The following is a 12204-nucleotide window of genomic DNA, read 5'->3' as shown; positions in this document are numbered from 1 at the left end:
CAAAACTCCAATACAGTTCCATATTCTCTTATTTGTAATTGAAATGTTTAATAAGCACTGATAATGGTCTATTCCTTGCGTTTTGGATTCACATACTAACCCATAAATGTAGAGATGTGTCTATGTACAATACCATGCTGACTTCTTGCTATTTTTGCTTTTCTAAATATTTCTTTTACCAGCTCCAAAAAAAGAATTGATATGTATGTACTGAGGATTATTATTGGTATTAGTTGCATTTCATGTAAGATCAGTGCTACAAGTGTGACATTTATCCCTGTATTAGCATGCTTAATGAAATGTCTGCTGCAAAAAGGATAAAGTGAATCCAAATGAGATATATAGGCGATATATTTTTTCTTGCAATTTAGTTGTTTTATGATCACATCTAAGGGGTACTAACCTATACTCCTTATTAATTGTTATCAGTTTTAACATGCAGCACTAGGAGACCAAGCTTCGCTTGGTGAAAGGAATTTTGGACATAAAAAATATTCAGTACCCCTCCCTTGTCTGTAAACTTATATAACAATTTACACACAAAAAAACTTGTGTAATTTACTAAAAAAATTTTAACAAAGATACAAAGAGGAAGGTAATTTTCAAACTATGGGTGTCAGTTTTTCCCACCCAATTGACATCCCTGGAAGTTCTAATTAATAAAAGGTTTTAACTGCAATGCTGCAAACTATTTTTCAAATATTCTGGATATTCCTAATCAAACAATGTTCAATAAAAAGTTAACAAATCATGCAATTTTTTGGATACTTTAAATTAAAAATACTGTGACTATTTCAAATGTAAGCAAAATTTTCAGGGGGATTCTCCATGGAGGAGAATTTCTGCAGGGGTGGGGAGAAATTTGGCCACCTATATCATTGGACAACATCTTTTTTTTCTTTTTTTTTATGAAAAAATAATTCAAGTACACTAATTGGGTGCCATTTAGCTTTTTATGATTGCTGTATTATGTCAAATTTATATAGAGGCATTAAATGTGAGAATACGTTTATAAATGAGCCCACAATTAGTTCTGTATGATGTCAATGTTTTTGGACCAGCCTTTCCATTCCAAAAATGTCACCCAAATTGCACTTTTACTGTGCCGTGTGGCACTTTATGTCTAATATATAAAAAAAAAAACAATAAGATATAAGAATTAATCTTTATGGGTCCTTAAACCAGGGCTGCCACCAAGTCTTGACCATAAAAATAGTAACTTTAGGTACTTTTGAAGTAAAAAGTGACCAAATAGTAACCAAAAGTAAAAAAAGTGACCATATTTAGGGACCCACAAATGACAATGACTGGTCAAGGTCGCCAGCTTTGGCACTGTTACAAGTTAGCTTCAGAAAACTAGACACTGAATTCAGGTCTAGATGATCATCATTTGATTTTTTTTTTTTCAGATACATTGACTTTATTCATATACAAGGATAAAATGAAAAAAAAGGAAAGAAAACACAAAACAAAAGCTGAAAATTGCACAGTACTGACTTTACAAATCACTGCCTTCAAATCACTTCTTTTTCTTGGGGAGGAGCAACGAAATCAAGCTTGCCTGCCTTTTCGAAACTTTCTGCTGTATGCACTCGTTTTTCTTGGTAGTTTCTCTTTCTTCACTTAGCCTTTTCGCTGCTGCTTCAACCATTGCCTGGGCAATCCCAATTTCCATGAGGTCTTTTGCTTTTATTGCCTTCTTTAGTTTTTCATTAGCTTCCTTGATCAGCTTATCAGTAACTTTTCTTTGTTCAGTGTGATTTGATTTTATGTCTTCGAGATTTTCTTCCAATGCTTCAATCTTCTTATTTTTGCTTACTATCAGCTGCTTGTTTTCTTTCTGCTTGGCAGGTTTCTCTTCTTCCTCCTTTTGACCCGCTTCCATTTCATCTTTTTTCCTATGCTCATTTTCATGATGGGCTTTGTAACTCTGACTTAAAGCCCAGCCAAGATCAAGCAGCTCTCACGTAATTGGCAAACATTCAGGTCAGTTTCCATATCTCTTCATACCATCACAAATCACTAGCCTTGCATTTAGCATCTTCAAACCCATGCAGGTTTTATCTTCAGTTAAAATACGACCTGACTTTGAGAAGGTTCTCTTGACATCAGCATTGCCATGTGACAGGGACATACTGGCCTATACTACCCCAGAGATCTGGGGGTACTTTGGGTTACCTTGACCATCTTTCAGGTCAAAAAAATACTTCCAAAATTCTTCAACACTATGTGTGGCAATTGTCAGCTCAGGCTCAAGCTGTAGTAGCACCCACTCATCTTTGACTCTGTCACAGTTTACAGTGAAAGGCATCACTTGACAGATCTTCAACAAGTCGGAGGAACTTCTGGGAAGCTTACGACTTTCACGGCGAAGGCAACGAAAATATTTCAAGACAGATCCAGGTGGAGGCATCTTTTGCAAAAAATGCTTGGATGCAGAAACGTAGGCTTCTTTGACCTTGGTACAAAACTGAGCATGTTCAAACTCTGACAGATTTGCAAGGCATTCTCCAACTCCTTGGCCACACTCTACATTTTCTATGGAAAGAAAGTTATCAAACACATATAAATCTGTGACCACAATGCTCTGTCTTCCATGAATATCCGCTAGAACATCAGGTTTCAAGCACCTACTGAGCAGGATAAGCACAAGCCTGCTCATTTCTTCATATAGAGCATGGACCAGAGGATCCTCCCACTGGAACATTCCAGTGAAGCCAGCAAACAGGTCAACCAGTGAGACAACAAACAAAACCAGAGCTTTTGTTGCAGGTGATTTTACCAACAAAACCATTTCAGTATATCCACTGGACTTCATTAACTGTTTCTGTTTTGACAGAATGTACTTAAAAAAGAACTCAGTAAGTAAATCCCATTGCTCAAGGAGCCTCCTCGCTGCTTCTCCAAGAGTAAGCCACTGGGATGCTAACTCTATGGATAACATGTTTCACAAAACAATGAACCAGAAGCCCAAGGGAACATTGTATCTTTGTGTATTCCTCTGCACATAGGGGCCACCTGTGAAAAAAGTAGTACACATGAATTACAAGGTCTGAAACAGCCTGTCTGTGAACTTATAAGCCTTTCAAAAAGCATTGTGAATCATATGAATATTACAGGTGCCAACATCAATGAGGCCTGTCACTACATGGCAACTTAACCTCTTCATTAAAAAGTTGCCACACTTTGCAGCAAACATTGCTCTAAAAACATTTTAAAACATTGCTCTCCACATTTTAGAGCAAACATTGCTCTAAAAACATCACCACAACCATTGCACAAAGCTGCTGACATATCTGATACCACATTCTTTAGAGCCCAAATCAGTTCTGCCTTTAGCAACGCATCTCTCTTTGCAATCATTTGCAGTTCAACTTGATGATCCTTTCCTGAAGCAAGAGTTGAATGTTCACAGGCAGCACATCTTGGCTGAAGAATTAGCAGTAAGGGATTCAGCAAAGCTCTCACATTTTCTACGTGCTTTGCTCCTTGGGAATGTTGTAGTATTGCTTGCCACCCTTTAACACAACTGAAAGTCTTGCAACAAACTTTACAAAAAGCCTCTTCATCACTCTTTGTGGATGTGTACCAGTCCCCCATGCATCATCCCAAGTTGTCAACTTTTTATAACCAAGTGGAGTTGAACTTACACTTCCCCATTGCCAGAACCTTCAACACTGAATAATATTAAAATCTGCAAAAAAAACATTAATATCTAATGGTGCTACAAAGTGGATATTACCATGGCCTTTGTTAGCATGCATTTGAAACAGCCAAAACTGTGTCCTGGACATTCTTAAGACAAGGAATAGCAAGGTTGCAACTGTGAAATGGTCAGGTGAAACACAAATCATACTTTTGTTATACTACATATGTGTAGATGTGTCTACATGTGTGTCAGATGTGTATCTGACAAAACCATTTTATTTCAAGTTTTTGCTTGTTTAAGCATTATTTGAAAAGGGAATGAAAAAAAAATCCAAGCACCATAGAATAAAACAAAATAATCTTACACATGGCCAACCACTACACATTATGAGGGGAACACAGTTCATAGGCCCAATGTGCTTTTCAAGGTTCCTCTTCAAAAAAGTAACTTTTAGAAACTTTTCAACAAAATATTGACTTTTTAAGGACCTTTTCAAAAATAGTGACTTTTAGGGAAATAGTGACCTTGGTAGCAGCCCTGCCTTAAACAGCTCTGTGTGATGTTCCAGTGTATCAATAGCAACAAAGAAAATTAAAAGGACATCTTACTGCTGCCCATGCCAAAAGTAATATATATCCTGAATTGGTATACATAGGGGTGGGGGTAAAATTCATTTCCAACAAAAATGATTCTTATATCTGGAAAGAGCATAAAAAAAGGCATTGAGTAGTATGTTTACTTTATTCATAAGTCAATAATATGAACTGCCAAAAATTTACCAACTATATAGCCTAATGCAAAGTTACCATGAAATTTAGCCCCCCCCCCTAATGGTACAAATATATATCCTGAATTGGAATATAAGCCTACCATGAATTGTTGACTGCAAAGTTTCAAATTATAAAATTCAGTGCTATTTTTGTTGATGGCATTTGAAAAACTTGAAACATTAGGAAACAGTTTATATTTGAGTTGTCCAATAAATGAGGTTTGAATTGTTATAGAAAAGTATTTTTGGAATATAGACCTATTACTCTTGAACAACTTATTTATTTTATAAACTAGTGATATATCTTTAAAAACTTTTCAATAACTTAACTAGTGTTGATAACTTATTTATGTGGTTACAAAAATAAAATACCTTTGGGGTCCCTTTAAGGGCTCAAGATGATAGGTTTGCAACAGAAGCAACTAGGCCCTATTGAATTGTGAAAGAGCATAAAAAAAAGGCATCAAATTATGTTTTCACTTTCATCCTAGCTACATTATAGTGCCACCTGCAAATTTACCAAATTATATAGCCCACTAAACATTTACCCATCTTCTTAAAGTAACAAAATAGCAGAAAATGATGACAATCTTAACTTCAACCCACTTGTTCCTAATAAAAATGGGTAAATATCTACCTATCATATTATTGGCTTACGCATAAAGTGAATATACCACTCGATGCCTTTTTATGCTGTTTACGAATATAATAATCATTTCTATCGGAAATTAATTTCTCCCCCCCCCCCTATATATGCCAATTCAGGGTATATAAGTTGGAGGTACGCCCCTGACTTTGGCTGATAAATTTTTCCTGTGTATACCTTTTTATTAACTTTTCTTATTGCATAATATAACCCAAGGCTAGATCCTACAGCTGTTACCGCAAGCAGTAGAAATTTATTGTTATTCATGCTTTGTTTTTTTGAAAATGATCGAGTTTTTACAGATTATACTACCATCTGTTCGAACTTCATTTCCAGCTTACATTTATGGTTCGTTTACACATTTCGGAAATCCATCCATTTCTATTCGAACTGTGGCTAAGATAACGCTGCATGTAAGGCAAAGATTTCAAATTATTGGAACAGCGGACCTATGTTCTTACCCTCTTCTGAAAGCTGTTGAGCAATAGAGAGCCAAATGACACCGTTTTTCTTAGTTTTCTTATAGCCTGGGTGCGCAGGATCATACAAGCTGGGGGAGCCTTGAAGCAAAGTTATAAGATCCTGTAGTTTTTAATAATCTATACTCATACTTTTATTCTCTAAAAATCTTGCCAAGATTCCGTCCTGATTTGACCAAAATGTTGCGGAAAGCTAGAGATTTTTTCTAGCACGAAAACGGACGGAATTTCCGCACGGATTGCTAAATCCGCATGAATTTCCGCAATATGTAAACGAACCATTAGTTGAGACAACGCTAAAAACCAAAACAGTCAACTCAACTAGACTTCTTACAAGGTCGAGACTAAACAGTATGGGTAACAGATACCCATACCCATACACAGTTACTCATGCTCTTTGGTCCCCACCTCAAAAGTTTGACACCATAAAACCATCTTTGTCAAAAGTTATAAGTCCACAGGTGAAATTAAAACCTCCTGAACAGCCTTACTGCTGACTTTACTCACTAAAAGAAGGTGTGGAAACTCAAATTGAGTTTTAGGATAAAACGAACAGAGTTACTGTGATGAATTAAGAAAACGCTTCAAGTTATCTGTTGTTCAAATAATACATACTAACGTCCAACTGTATTCTGTTTTGTGAGCCACATTCTAAATTTTAAACATTGCCATGAATGTTTGTTAGAAAACATTTTTAATGTCTCCTGTTCAAATTTTCCTATCCCACAGTACTCCCAAAAAGCATAAATGACGAATGGATGCCATCTTCCAAGCCGTCTTTTAGGAGGTGGGAGTATTTAACAGCCCTTGATTTCCAAGCATTTTCTTTTTTTAACTTGTATATTTCACAATAATTTTTAATCCGCGACTACCCACGCTGATTTTTGTGCATTGTTTTTGGGAAGGAGTTATAATGAGAACAATGAGAAACCTTTTGATTCCAAGAAAACAATTTTGTATCATAATGAGCAGACACTAAACCAACAGTTTTGAAATTTTTGAGCGCAAAGCCTCAAGCGAAAAAAACAACGAAGAAACAAAAGCAATTGATGGCGGTCATTTTGACAACGCCGCTAAAACAGCTGAACACTTAGAGCTCACTCAACTTGGGGTATTTCAATTTTTAATGAGACTTTCGGTCTTCAGCTGAAGTACCAGTCACAAAATGATGAATTTGAAGTAGCAGGAATCCATCCAAGCTCCTCTAAAAATTAATGAAACTTTTAAAAACCAATTAAGTGGAGTTTCTCTGATTATGGTGAGGTAAGAATTTTTTTTTTATGTAGCTCGTATAGAAGGATATTCTTTGTACAATATTTAATAAGAAAAATTGTCTTTCAATTGAAAGTAAGGAGCCACATTAGAACTTACAACGAACATAAAACTTTCATAAATCAGTCACAGATTGTGCTAATTTTTTTTTGGTCCTTTAGAGAAGTTTTTATGAAAGCTTTTATTAAACTGCCTATGTGTTTCAGCAAGCATTCTTGCTGAAGCTTATGTGTAATTATATGCTGCTAAACATAGTTTCATGATAAACCATGTGAATCAGCTTAGTTAAACCAAGCATTAATGTTAGCCATTTATCTTTTATAGACTGTGTGATTTTTCAGGAACAAGTGCGCCACCATGCAGCATTACTTTCTCTGCAACTACGAAGCTCAATATATAGTTCTTCGATACTTCTAAATCGATCTGCTATCTCAAAATTTTCATTGATAGTATTTTGCCCTCTCTAGGGCAAAATCATTGGTGAAGCCACAAAAGGGCAAAAAAAATACCTTCTTTCCACAACAGAATCTTTTTGCTCGTTAAAACAGGGCACTAGAACTTTTATTTTCCGTTCGAATGAGTCCTATTCTGATATTCTAGGATGATTGGATCTATACAATCATCAGAAGCAACGCTATAGTGTTGCCTATAGTAAAGGCCATACGGCCCCAATATTTTATTATTTATTAATTAAAAAAACTTTCCGAAAAATAAGTTTTTCAGAGAAAAGTAAAGGCCATTTAAACTTAAGATCAGCAGATACAAGAGCCTGTTAAAATTCAAACTCCAAACGACCAGAAATAACTATTAAGATTAAATGAAACCCAAAACGAACAGACATTAAATAAACAACCATAGCAAAAAACATACAACAAGTAATAATATAAATGAATAAATAGATCTTAAAGCGAGCGATGCTTATATTGAACATGAAAATAGAGATTAAAACGGAAACAAATCTTCTTGAAGTATAAATGGAACTTAAACCTAACAGAAATTAAACAAACAATTAATGCAAACAAACATACAATAGATATCAATGTAAATGAATAAATAAATCTTAAAACGAGCGAAACTTAAATTGAATATTCAAACGAAGCTTGAAACGAACAAAAAATACTACAAACAAGAGTTTGGGTATCGCCTCCTTCTCTCACTGCAAAATTCTAAATCGTTCTGCGTCATTGGCGCTTTACTGAAAACCAATTTTATTACAAATACTTTCTTTTGTACTTAATATTGAAAATAAACATTAAAATTATATTAAAATTTTTGACTGATGAGCTTTCAGCAATTAATATCCATTATACATCAAATATTCAGTTTAATTTATTAGTTCTTTCTAGAGTTGTTCAAGACGAATATAGCTTCACTACTAACAAGAGATTGGATACTGCCCCCTTCCTTAACTGTAAATAAACCTAAAAGCCTACTGCGTCATTGCCACTTTACTGAAAACGAATTATATTACAAATATCTTCTTTTCCAGTTCTTACAGCATTGAAAATAAAAATTAAATTAGAGTGAAATAAATTCTTGAACTGATGGATCATTCAACAACTAATATCAATATATATCAAATATTCAATTTGATATTATGTATACTTTCCTAGACTGTTCAAGACGCATATAGTTTTCAGTAAAGTGCCAATGACGTAGTAGGTTTTAGACTTTAACAGTTGGAGAAGGAGGCCATACCCAAACTCTTGATTGTGGTGATTTTTGTTCGTGTCAAGCTTGATTTGCATATTCAACTAAAGTTTAACTCGTTTTGAGATTTATTTGTTCATTTACATTAATATCTATTGTATGTTTGTTTGCGTTAATTGTTTATTTAATTTCTGTTCGTTTTAACTTTCATTTATGCTTCAATAGCAAAAATTTTTTTTTTTCTTAAGCTTGATTTTCATATTCCATCTAAACACTACTCGCTTTACGATCTATCTATTCATTTATATTATTACTTGTTGTATGTTTTTTGCTATGACTGTTTATTTAATTTCTGTTCGTTTTGGGTTTCATTTATTCTTTAATAGTTTTTTCTGGTCGTTTTGAGTTTGAATTTTAGCAGATATTTGTATCTGCTGAGCTTAAGTTTAAAATGGTCTTTACTTTTCTTTGAAAAAATTATTTCTAGGAAAGTTTTTTTTTTAATTAATCCCCAGGAAAAAGTGAACTAACAAAACACTCGCATCTATAATCTTTCTTCTGACAAAAAAACAAAAATTCAACATTTTACGGATAGGAGCTTCAAACTCCTACAGTTAGGTTGTCTGAAATACTGAATCTATTAGTGCGATTTTAACTAAAATTGCTTGAGTTTCTTAGGTTGTTTTCTACCTTTTTCAAAATCAGGGAAATTTTAGGCTCGTAGCTTTTGAGGAATAACAACAAAATTAATGAAACTTACATACTTGAAAGTAGCATAAAAACTAATTCCTTCGACGCATTAATTGCTATAAAAATTATTTTCAAGAGTTTCAGTTACTATTGGGCACGTGTTGCTTATTTACCATTCGTTACTACGAACAATTTGATTGCCTTTGGTTTTAGTCAGTTAGGACAGAAAATGAAGGCCATAAAAATTTCACAGTTTATTTGACTTATGGCTTTCATCATAACAGTCAAAAGCTTCAATGAAAAGTGTGCTTCCAGCACTAGCATTTAAATATACCGGAAAGAATCTTTGCCATTCTTTTGCTCGACAAATGAGGGAACAGAGCTAAATGTCACTTTTTACGTGCTAGCTTGTTGCTGAGTTTTGCCTGCAGTTTCCCCATGTCAGATCCAGTCTCCACCAAAGTGATGACAGCCAAAATAAAATAACTTGTCTGCTGACATAAAATATAGAACCATGGAAACTGGAACATATAGCCAATGTTAAGAATTTGGCTGCGTAGGCTGCATCTGCTTGGCTTTGACTGCCGCAAAGTTAGGAGATATAATAAAATGCATGCGGTAGACAAAACTGGCAGAGCCTCTCATTGTGTAGTAGCAACTGACATGGTAGCCAAACTGATGCCGGGAGCTAAGTCTATATGAACAGTTCCTCTAGCTTCTCTAAAATCAACAGTCGTATTTTGGGGTTTTGGATGAAAGTCGACTTGATTTATGGCAGCTCCGATAGTACCAATTCTATAGCAGTAAAAAAATATATTAAGCTAAACATTTCAGGGGACGTTGAGGGTATACTGAATCAAATCTAAACACACTACGAATATGCAGGTCGTCAAAAGCGTTTATCAGCAATTTCATAGGAACTGCTGAGGCCAATAAGTTGAGACATTCAGGGCATGATGAGGGAAATTTTCAACTGACCAAAAGGTGATGTATGCATACTATTACTGCTAATACGATTACTTCTACTGCTGCTACTGCTACTACTACTTCTTCTACTAAAGCTAAGTGAACTAAGGTAAAAATTTTATGAAAAATTGATTGGGAAGATGAACTAAATCAAAACATACTCTGTGCTCGCAGGTTGTCAAAATGGCGTATCAGCAATATCTTAGGAACGGATTAGAGTACCAAGTTGAAACTAACAGGGTATGTTGTAAGCACGTTTCGAGGAATGTTGAGCCAACCAGAAGGCACAATGTGCATGATACTACTACTATCTATGCTGCTACTACTACTACTGCTGCAACTACATTTGCTTCTACTATTACTACTGCAACTACTTCTACAGCATCGTGAAGATTTCAGAGAATGTTAAGGGGATATTAAACTAAACCAAAGCACAATTTGTGCGTGCAGGTTTTCAAAAGGGCGTATTAGCAGTATCTCGGGATCGGCTTAGTATTGAGTCAAAACTTTCAGGCATGTTGAGGAGGATGTTGAACTAAATAAAAGGCGCATTGTGAATTCTACTATCATTACCATTACTATAGCTACTATTACTATTATCACCAAGACTGATAGTATTAAGTTGAAACTATCAGCTATTGTTGGGGGGATGTTGGACTAAATCAAAACACAATAGGGGATGTAGGTTATTAAAAGGGTGTATGAGTAATGTCTTAGAAACGACTTAAAATATTAAGTTAAAACCATCAGGGTGTGTCTAAGGGATGTTGAACTAACCAGAAAGGCACTGTGTGAACAGTACTACTGCTACTACTACTAATGCTACTACTGATATCCCTACTACTATGTCCAATGCTTCTACTACTACTACTAATGCTGCTTCCGCTACTACTATTGCTAATGCCTAGGGTATTACGGTAAAACTTTCAGGGAACTGCGAGGGCGCTGTTCAACTAAGTCAAAACACAGATGTGCATGCAGGCTGTGAGGGAGGGCTAGTTGCCCTCAGATCTCTTTTGACTCTTAAATTGTGAACTCGAAATTTCAATTTCCAATCAAATGAGCCCTCTCCGAAGTTTATACGAGCATCCCTTTCATAAGAACTATATATACCCCAGGGCATAACTTACAACGCCTGCCCCCGGACCCTGGGGGGAGGGGGGTGTCGACATCTGAGTTTTGTTATCTGACTTTTGAACAATTTTCAACAAAATGGCTATCTCAAAATTTTATCGAATACATTTGGGGAAAAAGGGACGTGGAGGGAGGCTAGTTGCCCTCCAATCTCTTTTGACTCTCAAAAACTGAACTAGAACTTTCAGTGTCCAGCCCTCTCTGAACTTCTTACGATCATCCCTTCCGTATAAACCATATATTCCCCCAGGGCATAACTTAAAAGGGCCAACACCTAACCTGGGGGGTCTGTGTCGACCCCGGAGTTCTCTACTCCGGAGTTATATGGTCTTTGAACTATTTTAAAAAATGGCTTTCTCAAAGTTCTTATCGGATGGGTTTGACGAAAAAAGGACTCGGAGGGGGAGGGGCTAGGTGCCCTCCAATCTCTTTTGACTCTTAAAAAGTGAACTAGAACTTTCAATTTCCAATCAAATTTGCCCTCTTTGAAGTTTATACGAGCATCCCTTCCATAAGAACCATATATGCCATCAGGGCACCACTTACAACGCCTGTCCCCAGGCCCTGGGGGGTTTGTGTCAACACCAGTGCTTTTGTTATAAGATTTTTGGACTATTTTTATCAAAATAGCTATCTCAAAATTTTTATCGGATGCATTTGGGAAAAAAGGGCGTGGGAGGCTGGTTAAACTCCGGTATATTTTGACGCTTAAAAAGTGAACTAGAACTTTCAATTTCCAATCAAATGAGCCCCTAGGCCATAACTTAAGACTGTGGGGGGAGTGTCCTGCTCAAAGTCAGAGCTTTCAACTACGTTGAACAAAATGGCAATCTCAAAATTTTGATTGCTGTGTTCGGAGAAAAGGTGTGGGCGTGAGAAGGGAATTAGTTGCCCTCCAATTACTTAAGACTATCAAAAATGGCACTAACCCTTTGAACTTCCAATCGAG

At 35.7% G+C, this 12204-nt stretch overlaps 1 protein-coding gene across 2 annotated transcripts in view; it reads right to left on the bottom strand.

Moving 5' to 3' along the window:
- The window catches only part of LOC148955040 (tudor and KH domain-containing protein homolog), a 68408-nt gene extending 63073 nt beyond the window's left edge, over positions 1 to 5335 (bottom strand). For both annotated transcript variants that reach the window (XM_089099903.1, XM_089099898.1), the window contains exon 1: positions 5242 to 5335. In XM_089099903.1, the coding sequence (XP_088956029.1) occupies positions 5242 to 5331 (90 nt within the window). In that variant the 5' untranslated portion in view covers positions 5332 to 5335. The remainder of the gene's footprint in view (positions 1 to 5241) is intronic.
- Positions 5336 to 12204: the final 6869 nt, after the last annotated feature.

The sequence above is a fragment of the Artemia sp. Qi Xiang Cuo genome, chromosome 2, assembly GCF_049724085.1.
Source record: "Artemia sp. Qi Xiang Cuo chromosome 2, ASM4972408v1, whole genome shotgun sequence".
NCBI lineage: Eukaryota > Metazoa > Arthropoda > Branchiopoda > Anostraca > Artemiidae > Artemia > Artemia sp. Qi Xiang Cuo.
This window is presented reverse-complemented; position numbering and strand designations above follow the sequence as displayed.